This window comes from Borostomias antarcticus, assembly GCF_949987555.1.
Source record: "Borostomias antarcticus genome assembly, chromosome: 5".
Classification (NCBI taxonomy): domain Eukaryota; kingdom Metazoa; phylum Chordata; class Actinopteri; order Stomiiformes; family Stomiidae; genus Borostomias; species Borostomias antarcticus.
This window is the reverse complement of record NC_140238.1, coordinates 24,452,345-24,480,344: the sequence shown is the minus strand read 5'-3', so window position 1 is coordinate 24,480,344 and position 28,000 is coordinate 24,452,345. Positions and strand designations below refer to the sequence as shown.

At 46.7% G+C, this 28,000-nt stretch overlaps 1 protein-coding gene across 1 annotated transcript; it reads right to left on the bottom strand.

Moving 5' to 3' along the window:
* Positions 1-34: 34 nt before the first annotated feature.
* On the bottom strand, positions 35-27,982 carry LOC311308656 (choline transporter-like protein 2). Its single transcript, XM_084437663.1, has 22 exons — positions 27,839-27,982; positions 17,653-17,701; positions 17,461-17,534; positions 14,354-14,438; positions 14,134-14,218; positions 13,640-13,753; positions 13,353-13,413; positions 12,827-12,950; positions 12,028-12,111; positions 11,608-11,720; positions 11,323-11,454; positions 10,443-10,542; positions 9,897-9,989; positions 9,604-9,688; positions 9,177-9,439; positions 8,666-8,760; positions 7,492-7,595; positions 7,227-7,300; positions 7,056-7,126; positions 6,818-6,906; positions 6,223-6,307; positions 35-739 (listed from the first exon to the last, which is right to left on the bottom strand). Exons 1-22 carry the CDS (start codon positions 27,864-27,866, stop codon positions 633-635), a joined length of 2,115 nt encoding a protein of 704 aa, XP_084293789.1. The 5' UTR covers positions 27,867-27,982; the 3' UTR covers positions 35-632.
* Positions 27,983-28,000: the final 18 nt, after the last annotated feature.

Here is a 28,000-nt window from a genome sequence, read left to right as displayed (position 1 = left end):
CATAGTATAGTATACGACAGAAAGTGTTGGAAAAATCTTTAGTATTTATTCAGATAGTTGCATAGCTTTCATGAGGTTACATAATTAAAAACATAACATGACCGATACAACAGAACAATGCCTGTGCAAATAAAGCATATAAAAAGACTAAATTAGTTCTGCGCATGTAACACACTCCAAACAATATTTAGCATAAAATACTCATACTTCAAACATTGGCAAATATATGTTTTATGAAAAATAAAAAATAAAATAAACCACAAATCAACTTCATCAAGAATAATCAGTCTGTAAAATTTTGAAAAAAAACACTACAACTACTATTATGTCCGTACTAAACACCTGACAACATGACAAGTCCATTTCCCTTGCCGTATTAAAACTGACAACCCTGCCACAGTGGGGACGGCACAGAACGACGTGTGTGTGTGTGTCTGTGTACACATGACACTACTGATTGTCACCTACGCAGGCACTTTTAAAAGTAACAGCACAAGGTGCTTGGCCAAGCCTATCTTTAAAGGCATACTAATATACAAACTCCACACCACCAATATACACTTCATACACCAATATGGCCTCCGGAGAAGAGCCATTCCACACATGTACACTTCCTCGCCCCGGGGGGCGCTCTACTCCGCAGGCTCCGCCTTGTTCTTCTTCTTCAGGACTTTGAGGAGTTTCTCGGGCATCAGGTAGGGCCTTTCTGCGCTACCGTCATTCCTCTCCAGGTCTTCCACTGAAGAACAACACATGGATCAAATCTCTACAAAGCACCAGTTTCTATAGTAAACATCTACACATGTAAAATCACAGGGCCCAAACCAGATGCCACTGTGTTAACTAGCAAAACAGCAACTATGCATACAGCACTTTGGGACATTTAAAATCAGTACAGCTTTATAGCCAATGTGTGTTTGCTGCTGTCAAGTCACAGTTGATAAACCCAAAATAGACTCTACAGTAGGTGAAAGAGGTTACCTTAGATCCCATTGCTCATCCACACCATTAGAATGCAGAGAGAGAACGAGTGAGAAAGCCAGATACAGAAAGACTGGTAGCTTTAATCTACTATCAACATGCAGACAGCCAAGGAGAGAGAGACACACAGGACAGATCCAGATTCAGGCAGCGCTAGAGGGTGCCTTCAGCATCTACGCACTGGGCACTTACAGTATACATGGAGATTAATACAAGAATACGCTGTGTGCATCTCTGACCAACACTCTTTTCACATGACTGAGCCAGGCCAGCTGGTCTGGGCTGGTGTTGCTCCATCTAACTGGAACTGTACTGGGTGTGTGATGCAGCTGTCCGGGGGCCACAGCACACATGGGTATTTCTGAGTGTCGTCATAACTGCAGCTTGTCCCGACAGCCAGGCACATATTATAAGGCAAAGAGGTATGGAGTCTGACTGCATTGCCTCACAGTGGCTCTGACATACTGCTGTAACCGGTTAGTTTCGCCACCAAGTGGGTGTCATCTCATATGGCTTCAGTAGCATCAGTGAATTGGTCATAGGAAGAAAAAAAAAGGTGCACTTAACAGTTTGATCACAGAGTAGTATTGATAAGTAGCATATTGCAGTGCTATAATCATCTGTAAACAATACTATTTAATGAGGCACATGACTGGCTTCAGGGTTCTATTGGCCAGTGGTCGGAGGAGCAAGGGTTGGGAATCTCCCACACTTCAAGGTTGAAGCAAACACTCAACATATCTGACGCACTGTATCTTCTAATACTAAATGCACTTCTTCAAACAACAGACCCAGTTCTACTTATCAAATCGTCTTAATACTAAACCAGGTTCTCAAAGTAATTAAGAAGACTTCTATCAGTCTGATGCAGGTGATTGACTATCAACTCAAACTACTGGAACTAAGCCATGTCCTCCTTCTCCTCCCTGTGCTCCTCCTGCAGTCTGAGCTGGAGCTCCTGGTCGCCAGGCGGCTGAGGTAGAGAGGCCTCCACCTGCTCCCCGTTCTCCTCCACAGCCTTGTTCTCCCACAGGATCTCACAGAGGCTCGCAGACATGTAAAATGGACGCTCCGGAGAACCATCATTTCTCTCCAAGTCCTCGCCTTTAGGTGTGTGTGTGTCGTGGTTTGGTGCACGTGTGTTTTGTAAGAGGTTTACATGGTTAAGGGATGGTGGAATTGATAAGGAGTATTGAAAACCAGGGGAATGAGAAAGAGAGAGCCAGAAGAAAGAAAAGGAAAAGGGAGGAAAAATAGGAATGTTCAGTTGAGGGAAGAGAGAAGAGAGACAATGACAAAGAGAAAGTCAAAATATCAGGCAAATGCATCAAACACCCAAACTTCCCCAATCACCTTTAACCAGAAATCAAGCAGTTACTATCAAGCAGTTAGCCAGGCTAGGAACACAGTACTGATAGAGCAGTATAGAATTATAAAGACCAGATGCAGTCGTGAGTAGAGGCAGCCCAACGCTATAGAGTGGTGAGGTGATGTCAGCATTTTGTAGGCTGGAAAGTTAGCATCGGCGCCATTTGGTTCCGAGTTCTAAATCCCTATGGGAAAAATGAATGGGACTGATGAAAAATGGCAAAAATGAGGTTTGTGTTTAACAGAGACTCCCACACTGGAGTACGATTTGTTATAAAAGTTGTAACTAAGATATCTGATGGAAAAAATATTCTTTCCATGGACAGATTTAGCTACAACGAACACTAATTCCACATGCATTTACATAGCTACCATAAACATGGAGGCCGACAGAAAGCACTAGCAACATCAACCTCAGAACTAACTAAAGGCTTCAAAATTCACAAAACCCATCTTCAATTATTTATTTAACTTTTATAACAAAACATACTCCAGTCTAGGAGTCTCTGTTAAACTCATGCCTTATTTTCTGCATTTTTCATCAATCCCATTCATTTTTCCCATAGGGATTTAGAACTGAAGCAAATGGCGGCGATGCTAACTTTTCAGCCTACAAAATGACATCAGACCTCACCTCTCTATACATTCACAGAGGTCATGAGGGGAGAGAACACTCAGCACAGGTGTTCCGTTTTAGGGACAGCATGTTGGTCAGTCCCAATGTCCCCCCTAAACCCTCAAGCCCTGAGCCCTCACAGACTTATTGACGTCACCTGGTAAAGTGGTTGAGTGCGAGAGGCTGCAAGGGCTTTAATTGGTATAAAAAGGAATGGGACAGCACTTGCGACACCACATTACGTTGACGTGAAAACATATTTCTTACTATTGTGGGTGTGGGGCTTTTTTTTTTTTTTTTAAATCAAGTTTTCAATTTTACATGTTTTTCTTGTAGGCCTTCGTGTAAATTAATTTTGGGCTGAGTCAAATCCCCTTTACATTATCAGAACTCTCTTGTGTTACCCTCAAAACATGTCTGTTCAACTTGTTGAAATCATTTCATTTTGTGGTCATATGCGAACTACATTACTGCCTGTAATTATTGTTTGTGATGAATCCACAAGTATTTACTTAAGAATGATAATATATTATGTATACACATTCCTGCACCTCACAACTCTTTCCATATTCATGTTGGAGATCTCAATTCAAAGAACACTGCTTTTAACTGGGCAATCATATGATTTAGAGCAACAGAAATCGATGTAATTTATAACCATAGCCTACATATTTTTAAACAAATCACATTAAACAAACCCATGAGGTTAATAACCCATACTTAAAAATAATGAAACCAAAATAATTATAAGGCTACTTGTGCAGATAAGCAAGTCCAGCTGAAAACATGAAAACATATTTTGTTTTGTAACGTGAACGTTAGGGTTGGTTGATCTGTCCGTGCTTGTTTATTGGCTGTTCTTCAGGTAACCCCGTGTTTCACGTCACAACGATATGAACTGTGGGTAATTCCCTTAGGCAAAGTCTGCAGAAGTGCAGACTTATGGTAAGGGGACATAAAGGGCTCAAAATGTCTGCCAGAGAGCCCTCATGCACTTGCCGATTTGACATTGGGACACCCCTAAGCCCTCGCGGACTTCGCGGGGGCGCGCCCTTAAGTCTGTGAGTCTGCAAGGGTGGACATTGGGACTGGGCCCATGTTCCGTTTTAGGGACAGCATGTTCCGTTTTAGGGACAGCATGAACTTGCTAACATGCACACATTTGGCTCATCTTCATTACACCACGGTTACTATATAAAGCTTTGGATTGTTAGAGAAGACAGAGCATGACCTTTCCAGAACACATGACCTCTTACAGGAAACACATATAAAACAGACATGGTAGTGTGGTTTGTCTGCATCTAATGAACATGTATTAGAAGATTAGAAATCTTGTAGTAAAACGGTGTTTCATTGGAGAGGAGTTGCCCCTCTCACTGGAATTCTTCTTGAAGACCTCCACTCCTTCTCTACAGCATGTAATCTTGTGTGTACAGTATATATTAGTGTCATGTCATGTGTGTACAGTATATGTTAGTGTCCTGTAATCGTGTGTACAGTATATATTAGTGTCATGTCATGTGTGTACAGTATGTTAGCATCATGTCATGTGTGCACAGTATATGTTAGCCCTGTAATCATGTGTGTACAGTATATATTACAGTGTCAAGTGTGTACAGTATATGTTAGCATCATGTCATGTGCACAGTAGGGTTGGGCATCGTTTGGATTTTAACGATTCTGATTCCGATTCCGATTCTTGTTTTCGATTCCGGTTCTTAACGATTCTCGATTCCGATTCTTTGATGGGTGGGGTCAAAACAGGCTGCACGCTTATTTCACAGAAGAAACATTTATTTGTTATAACCTTTGAAAACAAGTCATTCAAAATTCATTTCATACAGTTGAACCTGTGAATTCACATAGTTTAATTTGGTGTGTGTGACAGTGAATCTGTGTGTGAAAGAGTGAATAGGGATGCGTCAGCTGTGTGTGTGTGTGTGTGTGTGTGTGTGTGTGTGCGACCCCTCTCTCTACCCACAACTCCCCTCTCCAATCCTGCCAATCCCTTGAGACAACCTGCATCTCCCAGAATGGGAGAATCTTTTCAAAACCTCCACACCCCCTCCCTCTCCTCTCCCTCCATCCCTCTTTTCTCCTTGCGTCCCTCCACCTTCTCCTCTCCCTTCATCCCTCTCCATCCTCTCCTCTCCCTTCATCCTTCCTCCCTGTCCTCCTCTCCTCTCCCTGCATCCCTCCCCTCTCCTCCTCCCCCTCCATCCCACCATCCTCTAGTCTCATCCATCACTCTCCTCTCCCTGCATCCCTCCCCCCTCCCTCACCTCTCCCTCCAGGCAAACACAAAAACAAACATAACGTTACTGTTACTTTAGGTCAGGGTGGTGAGTAGCTAGCTAGCTAGAGTTAGAGCTAGCCTAGCTATCTTAGCTAGCTAGTTTAGCTCTATTCTTATGTTTGCTTACCTAAATGTCGGTGCCTCGACATCTGAGAAAGGGTGCAGCCGTTTTACCACATAAGCTGTCACTTTTCTGTGGCACTCTTTAACTTTCTCCACTGGCATCTTTCCCTTTGCCGCCAGGGTGAATGGCGTGTCACGTCGTGGATTAGCACTAGCAGCAGTAATGCCAGGCTGGCTACTAGCAATCTGCGGACGTTCATCTACGAAAAAATACATTACAGTATTTGCATTTGGCCAGTTCGGTCTAGTATAATTTGTTTGCTGTCTCGCTGTTGACAATAAGACAAACGTTAGTGCTATTTAATTTTCACGTACCCGATTGCGACGACGAGGTGCGAGGTTGGCTCGTTAGGGTTGACTGAGGACGAGGCGGGAGAGACGGAGGGAGACCGGCGCAACGCATCAAAGATGGGACATTTGTTGATTTTTATGCCATGCAAGCGCAGGTGTTTCATCAAATAAGTTGTGCATCCTCCCTTGCACGAAATAAACTTCTCACAGGTGTTGCACTGGGCCGACTCATCATTCCTCTGAGAACGGCTCTACATTCAAATCGCAAAGACGGAAACTACTTCTTCTTCGTTGGTTTTTCTGGCGGACTGCAAACCAAAGGCAAACGCGCAAGCCACCAACACGGGAACTGAAATTAGCGCAACTGAAATTTGTTTAGGAACCGATAAGCAGAATCGAAATTAAAATATATAAACGATTCCTTTGGAATCGGAATTTTAGAACCGGTTCCAATTTGGTCCCGGTTCTCAATGCCCAACCCTAGTGCACAGTACTGTATATATTACAGCGTGAACTCCAGAAAGGCGTTGACGGCGGGGGTACTCACAGAAGCAGAGGAAGAGTGTGTCCACACACATGGCGTACACACTGAAGAATCCGTGGGCGATGAGATAGGACCCAACAACCACGGTCTGGGGGACAGACAAGCATCACACACCATTCAGGCCATCAACAGTAACATTCCAACAGGCCACACTCCATATGAGCTATACAGTTGTTTTTACTATGAGGTGTTTTGAGGTTTTGATTGAGGATGGTGCTCTCGCTGTCGCTGTGTGTTTAAGATTTCAGACGGCGTAACACCGTGTCCTAACTACACACGACGCGAGCGAGCGTCAGCGACAAAATTTGTTCCATTGCTTTGTTTTCTATTGCTATGTCCTAACTGGACGCGAGCGACGCAGCGCGACGTTTTAACTGCCCTTTTGACGCTCACCCTGTTCCTATTTTCATCCTGTCGCTCGCATTGACAGGCGTTCGTTCTTTAACTGTCTTCAGTTGGGAATATAGAAAAATGACGTAACAGAACAGGAAATTTAACGGTTTCAGTAAGAACAGCAAGCATCCGATGTCACGTTCTCTTGCTCGCGTCACAAGCAGTTAGGACACGGTGTGACGTGAGCCTGAGCCCACCGACTCACCAGGATAGGCACCCAGTAGTAGTGAAGGTTGGGGGCCGTGTCTTCTAACGCCTTCACCCTCCCAGAGAAGAAGAAGAACGCAAAGATTCCTGGGACACAGAGGACGGGGCGGCACTTTCAGACATGTACGACGTTATGCACGCAGTGCTCAATTACCCAACATGCTGTGGTGTAGCCAGGCACAGATCGAATGAGGGACTTGGCGTGTGACGGTTTATGGCTTTAGTGCTGGACTTACCCACAAGTCCCACGATGAGCAGTTTGCCCAGGAACAACAGGAAGTCGGTCACCTTGTCCAGTACGGAAACCCTGAGGGGTCAAAGACGGATTCATCACAGGACTGATTGCCATCAGGCAAATTTGCTCTACTTCCCACACACACGCACACACACACGCGCATCTCACCCACCTGATCATGTTTCTCATGAGAAGGAAGAAGGCATCTTTGGCGGACGTGCAGAAGTTTTTGCCATATATCGCCACCTGGGGGCCAGAGAGAGACATTCACTCAGGGTTAGGGTTAGGGTTAGTCCTCAGGACTTCCTGCCTTTTCCCTCCACAGACACCAGGCAGATGCCACAGTTTTCCAGAGGTACCGTAGAGTATCTTATTGGATTTTTGTAGTGGGTTCCAGAGGGGACAGTTTGTGTTGATAACGGTTGGTACACACTCACCATAATGTAGGCGTTCCTGTTGATGAACTTGATAAATTTCTCCAGACACCAGAAGCAGCACTTGAGGCAGCAGAGTAGGAACTTGGTGCACTTGTTTTGGGCTCCTGTAGAGGCAAACAGCCAGTCATTCACAGAACAAAACCACTAACCCTAACCCAGCCAGTCATTCACAGAACAAAACAACTAACCCTAACCCAGCCAGTCATTCACAGAACAAAACAACTAACCCTAACCCAGCCAGTCATTCACAGAACAAAACCACTAACCCTAACCCAGCCAGTCAGAGAACAAAACCACTAACCCTAACCTAGCCAGTCAGTCAGAGAACAAAACCACTAACCCTAACCTAGCCAGTCAGTCACAAAACAAAACCACTAACCCTAACCCAGCCAGTCAGTCACAGAACAAAACCACTAACCCTAACCTAGCCAGTCAGTCACAGAACAAAACCACTAACCCTAACCCAGCCAGTCAGTCACAGAACAAAACCACTAACCCTAACCCAGCCAGTCAGTCAGAGAACAAAACCACTAACCCTAACCCAGCCAGTCATTCACAGAACAAAACCACTAACCCTAACCCAGCCAGTCATTCACAGAACAAAACCACTAACCCTAACCCAGCCAGTCAGTCAGTCACAGAACAAAACCACTAACCCTAACCTAGCCAGTCAGTCACAGAACAAAACCACTAACCCTAACCTAGCCAGTCAGTCACAGAACAAAACCACTAACCCTAACCCAGCCAGTCAGTCACAGAACAAAACCACTAACCCTAACCCAGCCAGTCAGTCAGAGAACAAAACCACTAACCCTAACCCAGCCAGTCATTCACAGAACAAAACCACTAACCCTAACCCAGCCAGTCAGTCAGTCACAGAACAAAACCACTAACCCTAACCTAGCCAGTCAGTCACAGAACAAAACCACTAACCCTAACCTAGCCAGTCAGTCACAGAACAAAACCACTAACCCTAACCTAGCCAGTCAGTCACAGAACAAAACCACTAACCCTAACCTAGCCAGTCAGTCAGTCACAGCGCAACACCTCTGGTGTTCTTCTCAAAAGCATGCATTCACTTTTATTAGTTGAGTGTCCACACACAGAGACACAAAGATGTGTTGACCCACAGGGTGCTGTTCCATCTCACTGCGTCTCAGGCAGGCTGACCAACCTTTGAGCTTGTGGTCCAGGTACTCCAGCAGAACCCTGATGATCTGGATGATGGAGAGGATCAGAGAACCAAAGGCCAGAGATCCCGTGTGGTACCTGAGCAGAGGAAAGAGAGAGGGTGTTACACACACACACACACCCACACCCACACCCACACCCACACCCACACCCACACCCACACCCACACCCACACCCACCCACACCCACACCCACACCCACACACACACACACACACACACACACACACACACACACACACACACACACACACACACACACACACCTCAGAAAACCGCAACCATAAAGAACTACATGCATGCAAACACACACACCTCAGAGAACTGCATACACACACACACACACAAGCGAGATCTTAAAACATACCTTTTTAACATTGCTTATACCACGTAGCTTTACTTGTTTTAATATCTTAGTGTTCTTAATTTGCACACTGTTTTTATAGTTTTTATTCTATTTTGCAACCCCCCCCCCCCACCCCCCCACACACACACCTGAGTGATCTACCCAGGGAGGAGAAGATGGGGAAAGTGGGCATGTCGTCAGGCTTCACAAAGGCCCAGTAGTAGGAGGCGAACGCCCCGGCCAGGGTCATCTGACCCAGCGCTGTGACAAAGTTGGCACACCAGAAGAACAGGAAGACGTTGTAGAACTGTAGACCGATCAGGTACTTGTGGTAGACGGTCTCCCCTCCGTAGAAGGCAAACAGACACTCAGAGTCCGGGCAGCTCTGCCTCATAGCAGTGGTGCTGTAGTTCTGAAGGAGGAGGGACAATGAATTAACAAATGCAGGGAATTAATGTGTGGAGAGAGAGAGAGAGAGAGAGAGAGAGAGAGAAGGAGGGACTGAGACAGGGAGAGAGAGATGGAGAAAGAAAGAAGCACATTATGGATGAGTAAAATGAGAGCAGAGGGACTCACGGCCGGGTCACAGGTCTGTCTGGAGAACTCGCACTCCGTCTCGTTGAACACCTTATAGATGGGCTCGTTGGACGTGGACAGAAACCTGGCCAGCCCTGTCAAGGACTACAGCAGACTGGACACAGAACTACAAATCCCAATACTAACACTCAGCCAGTCAGGCATTACTCAGCTGATCTGATGACCATTGATGCAGGGGCAGCATAGTAGCATCCCTTGGTAACAGCTAGGTCCTAAACCACAGGTTTCAAACATGGCAGTTCATATTGAGAAGACTATATTTCCCAGGATACACGGCGGTGACGGCCCAATAAGCGATGACCATGGCCAGGAGGACGAAGGTGAACAGAGGGTAGAACAGAGATGACATCACATAGCCAATGGCCCTGCAAGCACAACACACACGCACCGTCAAGAAAAAGGCCGATCAAGTGTCAAATCCTCTGATAAACTGGATGACCTCACGATTCCATGCTTCCAAATTCTCATCTCAATCCCACTCAACTACAAACAAACAAAACACTCAAGTCAACACTCAACTACTGGCACAAGGTCAGAGGGGAAGCTGTAGGTGGAAGCTCCCAGTTATGATAATCACCAGGCTCATCCTTCCTGCCCCCGACAAGAGAGTATCATCAGTATCTCTCCATGTTATTCCCCATCCCCTCCCATGACCATGTACTATACTAAATAACTATATTAGCTAACTATACAAATTAACTATACTAGCTAACTATACTAACTATACTAGCTAACTACAGTTTACTAACTATTTAACTAACAGCACGGCTCCTATTGACCTCTGACCTGCTAGCCTACTCCTAGTCCTGACCTCTGACCTGCTAGCCTCCTTGATGAGAGCGATGGCGATGAGGATCCTCTTCCTGAGGAAGATGAGCAGGAGGATGATGATCACCTCCACGATGGACAGGATGATAACTGAGAGAGAGACAGGTTATTCTATAGTAGGGTTCCTAGGATGATAACAGAGAGACAGGTTATTCTATAGTAGGGTTCCTAGGATGATAACTGAGAGAGAGACAGGTTATTATATAGTAGGGTTCCTAGGATGATAACTGAGAGAGACAGATTATTCTATAGTAGGGTTCCTAGGATGATAAATGAGAGAGAGATTATTCTATAGTAGGGTTTCTAGGATGATAACAGAGAGAGACAGGTTATTCTATAGTAGGGTTCCTAGGATGATAACTGAGAGAGACAGATTATTCTATAGTAGGGTTCCTAGGATGATAAATGAGAGAGAGAGAGATTATTCTATAGTAGGGTTTCTAGGATGATAACAGAGAGAGACAGGTTATTCTATAGTAGGGTTCCTAGGATGATAACTGAGAGAGAGACAGATTATTCTATAGTAGGGTTCCTAGGATGATAACTGAGAGAGAGAGAGAGACAGGTTATTCTATAGTAGGGTTCCTAGGATGATAACAGAGAGAGACAGGTTATTCAATAGTAGGGTTCCTAGGATGATAACTGAGAGAGAGAGAGAGAGAGAGAGAGATTATTCTATAGTAGGGTTCCTAGGATGATAACAGAGAGACAGGTTATTCTATAGTAGGGTTCCTAGCATGATAACTGAGAGAGAGACAGGTTATTCTATAGTAGGGTTCCTAGGCGGTCAGGGGGACTTTTGGGTGGGTTACATTTACAGTAAGGTTCAGGTGAAGTTGCTGGATGGCTACTGTAGGTGTGTAGACTCACTGAAGGCCAGCCAGGTCTGTCTGATCTGCAGGTAGACAGCAAAGTCAGTCTGGAAGCCCAGGTCCTGCAGGGTGACATCAGACCCAGGCTCGTTCTTCAGGGAAACGTACTCCATGGAGCAGTGGAAGATACCTGACCGGCAGCACACAGGATGGCCACAAGAGGGAGCAAAACATTTCAATATGGCTGTGTGGGAGTGAGGGCCTGGCATAAGTGAGTTCTCTAGGGTTCAGCAGGGAGGTGGTTGTCATAACAGCCTGCTGGAAAAGACCAGCCCCTCCTTACCGTATCCTATCACCAGGATCACCATGACGATCATGACCCAGACCATAATGCCCGCCAGGAAGCGCAGGAGGACGATGAAGAGCAGACTGGTGAGCATGGCGATCACCAGGCCTCTGGTGGGGGGGGGGGGGAGAGAGAGAGAGAGAGAGGGAGAGAGAGAGAGAGAGAGAGAGCGAGAGCAGGGTTAGAGGAAGAGATAAGTTAGGTTTAGAGGAAGAGAGAGGGAGGGGTAAGGGTAAGGGTTAGAGGGAGAGAGAAGGGTTATGGTGATGAAGAGGATGGGGGGAGGAAGAGAGAGGGGTCAGTAGAGAGTCTGGAGTTCCACGTAAAGTAAACTACAGAGAACATAGTGGAATACTGTCAGATGTGCCACTAGAGAACATGGTGGAACACTGTGTGATTTGACATGGCGTGTCTTACATCAGGATCCAGTACCAGGACTGAGTATAATCCTCAAAGATCTTCATGGCCACCTGACGAGCCTCAATCACCACCGTGGCGTTCCTACAGGAACACAGCTCGTTAGACTGGCATCAAAGGAACAGCTCGTTTAACTGGCATCATAGGAATCATTTAAAGAACACAGGCCATTAGACTGGCATCATAGGACTTGTTTAAGGAACATAGCTTGTTAGACTGGCATAAAAGGAACACAGCTTGTTAAACTGGTATCATAGGAACACAGCTCGTTAAGACTGGCATCATAGGAATAAGCTTGTTAGACTGGAATTGTAGGAACACTGCTTGTTAGACTGGCATGTACGAACAAACTTGTTAGACTGGCATTATAGGAACAAGCTAGTTAGACTGGCATCATGGGAATACAGCTCGTCAGACTGGCATGATAGGACTCGTTTCAGGAGACCACTGCAACATATCATCATTCAATTCACATTTGAGCCATTTAGCAGACTTACGATATCCAAAGTGGCATAGGATAAGAATAAAAATGCATTGCAACAACATGGAGAAGGACATGGGGAAACCCCATGGGAGAGACGGGTCCCAGACCAGCGCGGTACCGTACCGAACTGGAACTCAAACCTGCGTCTAAAGGGGCCGGCACACGTGTTAAAGCCCTCAGCCTCATGGTCTCACCTACGACCTCCACTAGGGCTACAGTTAGGGTGTGTCTGACCTATGACCTCCACTAGGGATAGGGTTAGGGTGTGTCTGACCTACGACCTCCACTAGGGTTAGGGGGTATGTTTCAGCTTACTTGACCCCTGCCACCAGATCCTTGGCGTCCCTAATCTTCTCGCCGTCGTCAAACTGGGACTGGTTTCCCACGGTGATCTCACCTCCCTTCCTCTTGCCCAGGGCAGGGAAGCACCTGCGTGTGACTGTGTGTGTGTGTGTGTGTGTGTGTGTGTGTGTGTGTGTGTGTGTGTGTTTAGGAGGTAGGGAGGAAAATTGCATGGGGCAATGAGAAAAATGTATCAACTGCTGTATGTCTCAGACTGATTAGTCAGCATTAGAAGTCCAGAAGACAAGGCCAGGTGAAGGCTAGGTTGGGGGGGTTAGGTTAGGGTATGGGGGTAGGTTGGAGGGGGGGTTAGGTTAGGGTATGGGGGTATGTGGATAGGTTGGAGGGGGGGTTAGGTTAGGGTATGGGGGTATGTGGATAGGTTGGAGGGGGGGTTAGGTTAGGGTATGGGGGTATGTGGATAGGTTGGAGGGGGGGTTAGGGTAGGGTATGGGGATATGTGGATAGGTTGGGGGTGGGGGGGTTACAGGAGACTTACAGGGCTTGCTGGGAGTCAACATGGCAGGACAGAGGCCAGCCTTCAGGATATCTGGAACACTCTGAAACACCATGGATAACACTTACCATCAGCAAACACTTCATACCCCCAAAACCACTGCTCCAGTTAACCACACTTACCACAGGCATCACAGCTATTATATTTGGAAAAATCTAAAGAATTCAACCCCAAGGTGACATGGCATTTCAGTGACACTGGACATTAGAATCTATGGAATTTAGAATGTCAAAGTCAAAGTTGGCAGAGACTTGTGACGTTGTACTCACCATTTTGTCCGTCAGTCCCTCCTTGCAGAAGTTCTTGTAGTACTTGAAGTCCACGTTGTTGGTGTAGGCTTTGACCAGGGTCATGAACTTATCCGGACACTTCTCCACACACATCTAGAGACGGAGAGACGTACATGATAACCTAGAGAGGTGTGACGGTGTTACGGCACAGAGAGCTGTGATGGTGGTGGTAAGGGTGAAGCCTGGGTTACACTCCCAAACAGACACAAACGAGGACAGCTGCGGACGCGTAGGGGTTCTGTTTATACTACTCCTGTAGTCCGCTTGGAGGACGCGGCGGTTGGTGCACTCATGGCGTAGAGGGAGCGCGGGCTAGTATGCACGGTCACAAAAAACGTGAGGCACACGGGTGTCCGCACAGAGCCTAGCATACACCCTCTGATGATGAAATTCACGTCACATGTACCTTAGAGGACCCTGGCGAATTAGCGAACACAGGGAGTATAACCAGGGCTTCAGGCTCAGTACTGTACCTGCGTGGTAGGACACTGAAACTCCAGGAGCACCATGGGACTGGCACACTTCATGATGTTGAAATAGAACAGCAGGGGCTTCTTACTGCAGAGGACACACACAGTAAAATCAGTTATGTGGAAAACCCCCTGGAAATGTGATCAATGAGGAGCCATTTGATCAACAAGAGTTAACGATTGTGTTTCTGCATCCTGCGGTTGGACGATGGGCGGAGCTTACTCCAGCGGGGTGCCGGCCTGCCCACAGAACTGCCCTCTGCTGTCGGTGGGGTAGATCACCTTCCTGGGGTCACCCTGGGACCAGGCTGGGGGGACAGGACAGAGATGATCACCTGGAGCACACCTCCTCCACTCTGCACCAATCAACCCACCCAAGGGGGAAATTCCACCCCTCTGAGTTACCCAAGATTACGAAACAAGTGCAACCATAGATCAAAGACTTGGACGTCACGTTGCTGCCTATGGTAAATAGTAAATGGACTGCTCTGCCCAAGGACAATTCGACAAGTGGACAGGAGGAGCCGGGATTTGAACCGCTGTAGAAGATTATGGACATGACAGACCATATTGTGAGACCATCTCGCCGACTGGAAATTTGGTGACGCCTGATAAAGATCTAGCTGGCCCGGGACATCCTGCTCTCCCCTACCCAAAGACGATGGGAGGTCATGTAGAGAGGAATGCATTGTGTGTTTAGACTGTTTCCTGTCAAAGTCACAGTAAATCTGACAAAACCCTTTTAGGACTGGTTCTGTGAAATGGGATTTGGCAAAACATTAACTCTTTCCCTCCTTGCCGTGAACCTCCTACCTTCCCCCCCTGCGGTAATAAACCCAGGGCACACATTCAAAGGAAGATCTCTTAAAGGACTATGCTCGTTTTTGACAACCTGGACCTTATTTACGACATATTATAAGAAGTTTGACTCACCCAGATCACTTTTGTGTTGTTCGGAGGCATGTAGAAGAAATATAAAATCCAGCGCGAGCCAGTATATCCATGTAATGGCGGCGCACGGGGCATAGGGAATGCAGTTTCTCAAAATCCATTTTCGGCCGCTAAACGGTTGTTTTCATCAATCACATAGCATGAATCGACAGTTGATATTCCTCCACGCCAGCCATTGTTGTTTTGGTTCCATATAAGGGGTCTTGATCCTCTGTAACATGCTCTTTAGAAGCCTCTCCCCCACTTGCTCCAGCACGCATGCGCACAGGCCAGCGCGCAGACTTGCTATTCTCCGTCTGTAGGCTACACTCGCGCTCACATTGTCTGCGCTACGATCGGATTGTTGGTGCCTAGAATATCCTCTAAATCTGACAAATATTCAGCCATATTGCACACAATATTCTAGGCACCAACAATCCGATCGTAGCGCAGACAATGTGAGCGCGAGTGTAGCCTACAGACGGAGAATAGCAAGTCTGCGCGCTGGCCTGTGCGCATGCGTGCTGGAGCAAGTGGGGGAGAGGCTTGTAAAGATCATGTTACAGAGGATCAAGACCCCTTATATGGAACCAAAACAACAATGGCTGGCGTGGAGGAATATCAACTGTCGATTCATGCTATGTGATTGATGAAAACAACCGTTTAGCGGCCGAAAATGGATTTTGAGAAACTGCATTCCCTATGCCCCGTGCGCCGCCATTACATGGATATACTGGCTCGCGCTGGATTTTATATTTCTTCTACATGCCTCCGAACAACACAAAAGTGATCTGGGTGAGTCAAACTTCTTATAATATGTCGTAAATAAGGTCCAGGTTGTCAAAAACGAGCATAGTCCTTTAACAGCAGACTCACACAGTGAGACAAAGGAATGACATTCTTTGTATTGTTTCTTTAATAAAGTGCAATCACTTTCTCCCAACTATGTGACGCCCCCACCACAAGAATAAGGCCTGGGAATAAACTTTGGGCATTGATGCATTGTATTTGTAACCAAGTGTTACTGTGTGTTGTAAATAACTGGTTCTATGCTGCTAGGTCAACCTAACAATGTTTGGTAAATCTGAAGCTAAAATTATGTAGCGGTTGATTGTGCATGTTGGGAAAATGTAATATCATGTTGAAACCATAACAGGGATATTTGATGATTCCAGACTCCTAAGAGAATCTTTGCTCCCCTTTTATGACGGGAGTGGGGGTCACTGTGTGATAAATTGGCGCCTATGCAAACAGGGCACACCTCAATTTCTGGCCCTTTTTAAGTAGGGACTAGACAGGTTCTCTCTCTCTCAAGTTCTGCTCTCAAAGTTCTCTCTCAGGTTCTGTGTTCTCCAAATAACCCGTAACCCCAGGATCCAAGCTTGTGCCTGATTCATGAAACTAAATCTGTATCCGTGGAATTGATGAACTGCTAGCTAAGATCTCTGTAGTCGACACCGGGGTCTTAGGATCTTCCACAAACTCTTCAAACGATCCACCTCTGGCGAGAGCAGAGGTTTTGAATGAGACATTTGCAACTTTTAAACCCTGAACCATTTCAGTTGCTGTATACCGAGCAGCGCTGAAATCAAACTCTAACCTCCGCGAACATCAACGTTCTACCATCAGTCTACCATACTGCGTTTCCCAAAAGCTTCTTTCATTAAGAGGCTCTTGGGCCATTCATTTAGAGCGTTCTGATTGGTCAACTGGTCTGGGCAAGCTCTCTGATTGGTCAACTGAATGGGCTTAAGAGCCTCTTAACGAAAGAAGGTTTTGGGAAACCTGGCCCAGGGTGGTGGTGCCGCATACGAGTTGATTTAATTTATTGAATCCATATTCATTCATATTTGTGATAACAGCGGTATAATCATAAATTATACCTAGTCAGTCATATTTCCATAGCCCAGTATTCCCACAGCTATATAGCCCAGTATGACCTACCCAGTACTCCCAGTATGACTTACCCAGTACTCCCAGCCCGGTATGACTTACCCAGTACTCCCACAGCAACATAGCCCAGTATGACTTATCCAGTACTCCCAGTATGAGACGGGAGATGGGCGGCTGTGGCTCAGTTGGTAGAGCGGGTCGTCCAATGATCGTAGGGTCAGCGGTTCGAATCCCGCCTCCTCCTGTCCACATATCGAAGTGTCCTTGGGCAAGACACCGAACCCCAAATTGCTCCCAATGAGCAGGCTAGCACCTTGAATGGCAGCTGCTGCCATTGGTGTGTGAATGTGTGTGTGAATGGGTGAATGAGAGGCCTTCATTGTAAAGCGCTTTGGATAAAAGCGCTATATAAGTGCAGTCCATTTACCATTTACCATATGACTTACCCAGTACTCCCACAGCTATATAGCCCAGTATGACTTATCCAGTACTCCCAGTATGACTTACCCAGTACTCCCACAGCAACATAGCCCAGTATGGCGATGATGAAGAGGATGCAACACACAATGTCAGTGCAGCCCCTGGAGAGAGGAGAAGACAGAGAGGGTGGACAGGAGTCGACAGGAGTCCGCTGGTGTTTCAGCTGAGAAAAGCAGGGTTATGATGGTCTGATGACTTAAAATACATAAACCACCTCACCTGTTATGAATTGGGCCTTTGAAGGTGGGGTCATACTTTTTTGGTTCACCTAAAGGCACAAAACAACAGAATCAATGGCAAATACTCATCTGAAACAGCATGTAGCATTTTACGATTAGAAGTAGTGTAGGTTGGGTGAATGAGAAAGCACTGCTTTCCTTGACAGTAGGAAGGTTTGGGTTGGCAGTAGTTAGTACTGTACCACTGCTTTCCATAACAGTTCCCTCCTACATGATGACAGGGCTTCCAGTTTCCAGCTTTTAATCACAGTGATGCACCTGGTACTGGAGGAGCACCCGTGAGTCACAAGTCTATTTGGTGGACCATGCACTGTACTGGTCCACTAGTTCTAGGGCTACTTTATGTACTGGTCCACCAGTGGCACAGAGAAACTCTCCTCCCCCTCAGTCAGTCAGATGGATTCCCACTCCAGGGTAAAATGGACACGCCCGACAACCAGAGAAATTCCTCCCTGGTGACTAAGCGTCCCTATTTGCAACACAAGAACATGCAGTCCCGCCATCCAACCACTAGAGGTCAGCAACATGTGTGTGTGGCTCAAACAACTGTATCAATCCCCCTTAGACAAACATCCACTGCTCTGATTGCTCACATACACATAAGGAGGTAGCTAGTCCATAAATCAAAGCAATAAAAGACCACAGACTGGCCTATCATATAATGGCACACAGCCAGTAGGCTAGAAGCTGTCAATGAGAGAGAGGTCTGAATCTGCATTGTGGTGGTTTTGGCCTCCTGCTGTCGTCTACAGTAGCTAGGTTTATCTAGCAGGGTGGTCATCGATTAACCATCTCTGCTACCTCAGGCCGTCTGCGAGGGAGGGAGAGGAGGTGATATCAATATAATCTGCACTGTATGAGTAATAATCAATCTGCAAGGACAATACAAGCCCCAACCCCAACATCAACCACCTATCCTAGACCTGAAGGAGGATGGCCATGTCTACATAAGATAAGATTAACTGTATCTATATGGGGCGTTGTGCCATCATCCTTGGGGATGTCAATGTCCACTTTTTGCAAATGTGGTAATTGTGATCTGTTTGTTTAGTTAGGATTAGCTTGTTTTAGAGGATTGTTTAGTTCCCATCAGTCCATGGCTCATATTTCATCTTACAAGACATCAATGATCCTCCACACACACACACACGCGCACCCACACACGTGCGCGCACACACACACGCGCACGCACACACACGCGCACGCGCGCACACGCACACACACACACACACACACACACACACAGCAGTGTCTGAGAGACCCCGTCTCCAGCCTGGCCAGACAGAGGAGTATAATATTGTCCATGGCGTCACAGCCCATTAATAATGCACACGGCCAGAGTGGTGCTGTGGCTGCTAATGCACAGATGCCTTTACTGGACTGGACCTCAGCAGCATCCTGAGGACAAGCTCAGCTCCGCTCCACTCATCCTCCGGACAAGCTCCGCTCCACTCATCCTGAGGACAAGCTCCGCTCCACTCATCCTAAGGACAAGCTCCGCTCCACTCATCCTAAGGACAAGCTCCGCTCCACTCATCCTGAGGACAAGCTCCGCTCCACTCATCCTAAGGACAAGCTCCGCTCCACTCATCCTAAGGACAAGCTCCGCTCCACTCATCCTGAGGACAAGCTCCGCTCCACTCATCCTGAGGACAAGCACAGCTCCACTCATCCTGAGGACAAGCTCCGCTCCACTCATCCTAAGGACAAGCTCCGCTCCACTCATCCTAAGGACAAGCTCCGCTCCACTCATCCTGAGGACAAGCTCCGCTCCACTCATCCTAAGGACAAGCTCCGCTCCACTCATCCTGAGGACAAGCTCCGCTCCACTCATCCTGAGGACAAGCCTTCGGCCATCTATAACGCCTTGCTGCTCGCAATGTTGTTTTTTTCTGTTCTGTGTCGTTTTAATTTTGTCTCGTGTTGTATTGCCATTTTAATTTATTACTGTAAAGCACTCTGTGCATCCGTGCTGTGAAGAGCGCTATATAAATAAAGCTTACTTACTTACTTACTAAAGCTTACTTACTGAGGACAAGCTCAGCTCCACTCATCCTGAGGACAAGCTCAGCTCCACTCATCCTGAGGACAAGCACAGCTCCACTCATCCTGAGGACAAGCTCAGCTCCACTCATCCTGAGGACAAGCACAGCTCCACTCATCCTGAGGACAAGCTCAGCTCCACTCATCCTGAGGACAAGCACAGCTCCACTCATCCTGAGGACAAGCTCAGCTCCACTCATCCTGAGGACAAGCACAGCTCCACTCATCCTGAGGACAAGCTCCGCTCCACTCATCCTGAGGACAAGCTCAGCTCCACTCATCCTGAGGACAAGCTCAGCTCCACTCATCCTCAGGACATGCTCAACTCCAATCATCCTAAGGACAAGCTCAGCTCCACTCATCCTGATGTACTGAGGGGTGGATCTGTGTACAGAGTTCAGGACATGTTCTTAGGTGCCCTTGAACACAGGCAGGAGAAACCAAAGAGGTGGCCTCGCCGGATCGCGCCATGATAGTCACATGACCTGGGGAAACACTGACACAGTTTGCCCCTATATATTAACCACAGAGAGCATCTCAAAACAAACAACTTAACTGGTACCAAATAACCACAAATTGCACTTTCTGAGCCTAATCATCCCTTTAAATTCTCTTTTTTCACATACACCCACAGCGCAGCATTATTTAACTAAGGACACAGAGACAGATAAAAGGTTGGTGTGTACCTGTACTTCAGTCACCTGTATCAGCAGGTTCAGCCCACACCCATTTCCCAGCCAGCCGGCAATGGTGACACGCTGATACCACTGCTCCAGCTCCACCTCAGGGCGCCCTCCACACCAATGAAGCTAGCCTAACCCTCCACACCAAACAAGCTACCCTCACCCTCCACACCAAACAAACCACCCTAACCCTCCACACCAAACACACTACCCTAACCCTCCACACCAAACAAACTACCCTAACCCTCCACACCAAACACACTACCCTAACCCTCCACACCAAACAAGCTACCCTCACCCTCCACACCAAACAAACAACCCTAACCCTCCACACCAAACACACTACCCTAACCCTCCACACCAAACAAGCTACTGTAACCTTCCACACCAAACAAACTACCCTAACCCTCCACACCAGGCATTCCCAAACTGTGAGGCGGGCCCCAAAGAAATTCAGGGGAGGCGCAGAGGGATGGTCAGGAGAAAAAAAAGGAAAACATTTTTTATTTTAGAATTTTCTATGGATTTTATGAATGAAACGTGATTTTAAAGGTCAGTCAATCTAAATAAATAATGGGAGAAATGTATACTAAATTTGTGTATAGTGCAGAGAGCCTCCCCCCACAGGCATGAATGTATTGTGCGAAAACATCATAACGTTAACTAGCAACAGGTGCCACCGAGCTAACATAGCTGTGTAACATTATGGGCTAGCTAATGCTGCCTTGCAAAATGGACAAATTTGGGGGATTGGGGGGGCGCTGGTGTGTCACTGTTTTCAGAGGGGAGGCCCACATGGATGGAGTTTGGGAACCCATGCTCTACATCAAACACACTACCCTCACCTTCCACACCAAACAAACTACCCTAACCCCCCACACCAAACAAACTACCCTAACCCTCCACACCAAACAAACCCTCACCCTCCACACCAAACGAGCTACCCTCACCCTCCACACCAACCACATTACTTTAACAAACTAATGACTGTTCAGGAGTGTGAGAAGCCCAGTCAATAAACTTTAGTTTGTCTAGAGACACACAATACCAAACGTGAGCTACTAGATAATGTTTGACAAAAGGTATACTGCCGGAGAAACATTTAATCCCAGGCCAAACAAACAAACAAGAGCAGTTGGTTATAAAGTTACCATGTTTCCCGTAAAAGGCCTCCTCCTCGGGCATCTTGGAATTCCTCAGGGGTCCAACTTTGAAATGAACGGAAAACCCTTTTACTCTCTCCTGCCTTTTTTCTTCACTTCCCTTCCCTTTCTTGCTCACCCTATAAGAGTGTGAGTAGTGGAGAGAGAGAGAGAGAGAGAGAGAGAGAGAGAGAGAGAGAGAGAGAGAGAGAGAGAGAGAGAGAGAGAGAGGTATTGAGAGGGAGTGAGAGGGAGAGGTATTGTGGAGGGAGAAACTGGTCAAACCTGTCTTTAGATGTGAACAATCTGGTTCCTCTCCCTGCTCCCCGCCCCCAACAGCTGCCTGACCCGAATCTCTACTACACCTGTTAATTTCTCTCTTTCTCTTCCCGTCGGTTAACACAGAGCTGTTCTGTCCGTCTCCATTGACATAGAGCAGTTCTGCCTGTCTCTGCTCCCTGTTGTCTTTCTGTCGTTCTCTCCAGAGAGCCAGGCGGGGAGGGCAGCCAGGTAACACACCTATAGGGAGGCTACGGGTGGAGCACAGCTGAAAGGGGCGGAAACACAGTCGCCCTACTTGTTTGTGTACACCGACTCGCCCCTCCCCCTCTGTGGAGGGAGGCAGAGCGAGGGAGAGATCTGAAACATGTGTTCACAGAAAACAAACCGCCTGACTCTGCCAACTTTGTCCTCAAGTAAAGATGTGTCCTCTCCTTTCCACAGATGTAGAAGCATAGGATTGGGGTAAAGCACAGACTCTTACACCAGTCGCATACATTGCATTCCAGTGGAGTTGACGAGCGCTCCAGTGAGAAGGGAGTAGACTGGGGATGATGAGATGCAGCTGATGCTGGCCACAGGAAGGCATAGCCTACTCTCCACACGCATGCACGCAACACAACTCAATAACCTACGTTTTTACAATCTACTTTGTAAACTACATTATAGACAGGGCTACCTAATGTCCGATAACGCTTTTACCTCAACGATTCTGCCCAAAATGAAATCTCTGGTTTGATTCAGTCGGCCACAGGTGAGGTATGTCACCGCTGTGCGTGAATGCAGCAACTTTTTAAAGTAGGCTATGGTACTGCACTGGAACGCTAACCCCCTAGTGGTCACGGTAGGGTACTGCACCGTATTGTTCTATCCCATCAGCCTGGGATTCACAGCATCACATAACCAGTCACACAAACCACATTCTGTTCCTGGAGCTCTCACAGTTGGTGTTTGTCTGCTTATCAGTCACAATTTGTATTGAGTCAATGTGCTCTTAGTTGTTTAGAAATTAGATGCACTTGTGAGTTCTGGTGAGTAGTAGTACATTAACTACCTACGTTAAACACAATTGCTGTATTGCTTTGAATAAAAGCGTCTGCTAAATGACTGTAATATAATATACTGTAATGTGTTGGCCCTCAGTGTTTCTGAGCTGAAGCTGACATGCATGCTCAGACAGCCATCTGTAAGTGTAGTATATCCTGTTTCAAGATGGCTGCAGACTCTTCTGGTATACTGTTGAGAAGGTTAAGCTGGAATCACTCTGAAAACCTTCCTCTCTAATCAGGCCCGATGTTGGAGCGGGCTGGGCCAACTTTCCATCCTCTCACAAGAGAATAGGAGCTGCCTCTGTCACTCATTTCTGTGGGTTCCACTTACATAATAGTAGACTGCTAGTGCACAATAGCCAATCATGTTGTAAGTCTATCTATCTATCTATCTATCTATCTATCTATCTATCTATCTATCTATCTATCTATCCATCTATCTATCTATCTATCTATCTATCTATCTATCTATATATCTATATATCTATCTAATCTTAGGCCAACAGCATTCATCTTAATAATTTGTTTTGAGGAGTGACATTGGATACTGTACTTCCAGACTTCTTGAGACAGCCTACAGCCCGTTATCAGAGGCATGGTGTACTCAAGTCTGAGGGAGGGAGGCGAGAGGCAGGATGCTGTACAAATAGCCCAGCTTTAATCCATTAAAAGCATCTTGGTGCCTATGACCCAGTAAAAGGACAAATTCTATTCCGTGCATTAGTAAGAGTAGCAAACTATTAGATTATGACACACTACAAGAGCCTGGCTTTAGAAACAAACATATCTGACTTTGAGAGATGGCGGTTTCTCTCATGAGCACAGTCTGTTGCAGCTCTGGACCGTACCAGGACATGAGCACAGTCTGTAGCAGCTCTGGACCATACCAGGACCTGAGCACAGTCTGTAGCAGCTCTGGACCGTACCAGGACCTGGGGCCGTTTACAGCTCACTGCTGTATCTTTGTTTTGGATCTCCTCTTGAATTTTTTGAGCCGAGTTTCCTCTCATTGTTATCTGGCATCCCCTCCACTCTTACTCCTCCCCTACCTCTCCTCCTTTTCTCTCCACAACTCTTCTCCTCCTCTACCTCCTCTCCCCTACCTCCTCCTCCTCTCCTCCTCCTATCCTCTTCCTCCCCTACTTCTTGTAGTGTTTTACTCCAGACTAGGGTACCACTACCTGGCATTCCAAACAAGGTGCCTTACTGATTTATTATTTAAATGTATTTAACCAGCTGGTTATTTAACCAGGTGATAGTTGATAGGTGAACTGCTTAGCAATTTGCCAGAATAGTCGCACTTTTTAAACAAAATCAAACAAACAAAAACTAGACCCGAGAGGCAGACAGTCATGTCTGGGCCCTCCCCTCCGACAGACTGGGCTGTTCGTTGATGACAGCGGCAGTGCCGAACATGATTACAATCACTAAAGTCTGCAGAATGAATGTTCTTTTCACAAAGGAACACATGATTCTGGCCAATCTAGCCAATCTTTGGTCCATATCACTCTGGCAAACATGGCTCTGGATGAGCAAAGAGCATTAGAGCTGCAGAGACAAGTCCCGTGGAATAGAATTAGACCACGAGAGACTATATAGAATTGTCTCTATGTTGTGTATACTGGTATTCAGTAGTGAGAAATGCAGTAGAACGCCAGCCAAGGTCAACAGCCATGCGGACCAATCACGAACAGGAAGAGCATGTTGGAGTTGAACACACTGCGGTCTGGCATGGAGCACCAACAGACAGGACATGGTCCCTATGAGGGCGGTCCAATAACTCCAACAACACCAGTCTTACAGGAGCTGACCCTAACAGACACTCTCTCCTCCGCCCCAGGCTCTGTGACCCTAGCAACAGTCTAGCTGAGGTCTATTAAAAGGCGGTGTTATGCAGTCCAAACCAGGGGGGTTGATTACCTATAGGGTGAGGGAGCAGATTTGGAGGAATATGGCATTCATTGACAAGGGAAACTACAGGGAAAGGAGCCTGGCTGCCTCTGTCTGCCTGCCTGTCTGCCTGCCTGCCTGTCTGCCTGCCTACCCCTCTGTCTGTCTGTCTGTCTGTCTTCTTACCCCTCTGTCTGTCTGCCTATCTCTTTGTCTGTCTTTCTGTCTGTCTATTCAACATAGTAAAGATTGTGGGAACAAGGCAACTGCTGTAATTTTAAAAACCAGGCAAGGTCCAGCCTGGCTTATGTGCGTGGCTGGCTTGTTTCTGTTCAAGACTGGTAGGACGGAAGCTAGTCATGCCACAGAAATAGCTGTGAATTGAAATGACATGAAATAATGTCTGATAAATGAAGATAGGTCTTGTCGCCTGGACACATCAGTTCCAAAACGTAAACGACAGCGTTTGTTTAGCTACATATAGACTAGAGGAGTTTCGCTCAGCATAGACGGTAATCTCTGAGAATGTCCCGCGTGGGAGTCCAATGCTCTGACCATTACTCTACTTGTGCAGCAGAGATCAGCAGGTTGGTGTTGGTGTCCTTCTTCCAGTCCCTAGTGTTGGTTGGGGTTAGAATAAGGGTTGGGGTTGGGACAGGATCTGACCTATAAGGCAAGGGGTAAAGGTTGGAGTGAAAGGATGAACATGTGGAGGTTTTGGGGTATAGTCCTATAAAGTCATCCCCCTTCTTGATTTTGGGGTGCGGGGACTACTGCCTCTTGTGGTGTCAACAGAGAGATGCAGGCCAACATTGTCGGGAATAAGGGAGGGAGAGAGGGAGTGATAACCCGACAAACGCTATACTAGCTGCGCGGGACAGGATCTGACCTATAAGGCAAGGGGTAAAGGTTGGAGTGAAAGGATGAACATGTGGAGGTTTTGGGGTATAGTCCTATAAAGTCATCCCCCTTCTTGATTTTGGGGTGCGGGGACTACTGCCTCTTGTGGTGTCAACAGAGAGATGCAGGCCAACATTGTAGGGAATAAGGGAGGGAGAGAGGGAGTGATAACCCGACAAACGCTATACTAGCTGCGCGGCTGGCCTGCCACGCACAAACAGCTGGCTGGAACCTCGAATGAAAATGTTCATGGCTATTTAAAAAGTATGACACAGCGAAGGCTTGGAATGAAGATCAGAGAAACTCAGGATCAGGTTTCAAAACCTCTACTATATATATCTTATAATTACACATAATCTAAGACTACACGTGGCTACAGGCCAGCCCAGATCCTGCCAGAGCCCCTGTTATTGAGGCTCCCTGGTCTGCTAGGGCCTGAAATTACTCCATGATGTGAGAGAGAACTGAGCCTAGCCCAGCTAGCTATGTTAGGGTTAGTAAACCACCTACACTGTATGAGACACTCCCATGAGCTACCAGGAAAACCTCAAATACAGCCTGAACGCAACCAGGCACAGATCTGGGCCTATACTCTGCAGGGTGGCTTGGTAACATACTTAAAATGGTACCCGGGGGTGCTGAGCATCTCTGAGACAGTTTATTGAGTTCTGTTGGGGGACATAGATTAGCTAAAAGTTGTAACAGTTCCTGTTGGTACCCGTGGTCCAGCCATTGCTTTTTGACACTCTTTCAGACATGGTTTGTGAAAGCAATGAGATACTGTCTGCTTGCTATTCAGACCCAAACACCTCCTTGCCTTTGTATCAGTCCAGAGTCACACCAGGATCAGCTGTTTGTCTGAGCAATGATCTGAATGTGTCGCTGGACGATGCAAGATGTCGCTGATGCCTCACAGTTCCCATCAACATTCACACAGGAATTTCCTGCAATGTGACTGCTGGCTATTCCCTAGACTCGGTCATTTCTTACATAACCGTTTATTAGCATTTTATAAAAAAAATACTTCAGGATTAGACATTGATGGGATATTTTTGGGTTGTGCTTGATAATACAAAGCAATCCGTCATATAATAGTCAAGTGATGCCACTGTGTGTGTGTGTGTGTGTGTGTGTGTGTGTGTGTGTGTGTGTGTGTGTGTGTGTGTGTGTGTGTGTGTGTGTGTGTGTGTGTGCGTGTGTGTGTGTGTGTCAGAGCGAGAGAGAGCAAGACGCATAAAGTAGTTAGTGATCATGGGATGTATGAGAAGGGTGTCTGACGCGGACAGGAAGAAGGCATTTGAGTAGAGCGCTTCTCTCCCCCATACAACAGAAGCAGCAGGCAGCAACCTACCCTACCATACAACTGGGTGTGTCACTGCTAACGCTCATTTGGGGGGTATTTAAAACCACAATTACAACTCCAGAGGGCAGATATATATTCTGCTACTGCAGAAGAGGTTCTTGCTGATTGTGGGCTGTTGAAATTGACATACAAGTGAACAATAAATAGAAACTCTTCAGAATGGTTCAGGTTTATGACTCCCAGTGCCATATTTTAAAATTAGAATCTATTGAAACAGTCCAAACATCAGTTCAGCTCAGACACTGCTCTAATACGCTGGGTGGCATTTTCTAGTTGTCTGTCCTATAATTATCAAGTCATTCCCAGCCTGCCATGTTGTACCAGTCTGGGGAATGTAACAGCAGCTGGACATGCGAGCTGGGAGAGAGCAGGCTAGCACTCAGTGGTGAGAGGAGTGTCTTCACACAAGTCCACAATTGCCCTGCCTTTTTTCATAACAATGTAGATATGAACATCTCTGTTCACTGCACATGAAACTGAACATGAAACATTGAGTAAACCATCACCATCAAACGCAGTGTCCAACCACTTATGTGTTCAAAGCAGTAGCCTACCCTGTTCAAGACCAGTTATGTGTTCAATACAGTAGTCTACCCTATTCAAGACCAGTTGTGGTCAATACAGTAGCCTACCCTATTCAAGACCAGTTATGTGGTCAATACAGTAGCTTACCCTATTCAAGACCAGTTATGTGGTCAATACAGCAGCCTACCCTTCCAGCTACTGTGTCTCAGTGCGTGGGCACTGCATGGACTTTGCTTGATATCTCAGGACAGATGCGTCTACTCGTCTGAGCCGAAGAGAAAGCGATAATTACCATATCTCGGTTTCTCCTCCAGTTCCATTATGAAATAGTGTGGCCACTTGTGAACAAAAGTTCAAAAACGATCCCCCATATCCACTGTCTAGTGGAGATGCTGTAAATGAATGTGGGTCAGTGTTACTACGGTGAAGTCCACTCCAAAACTGAACTCACGTC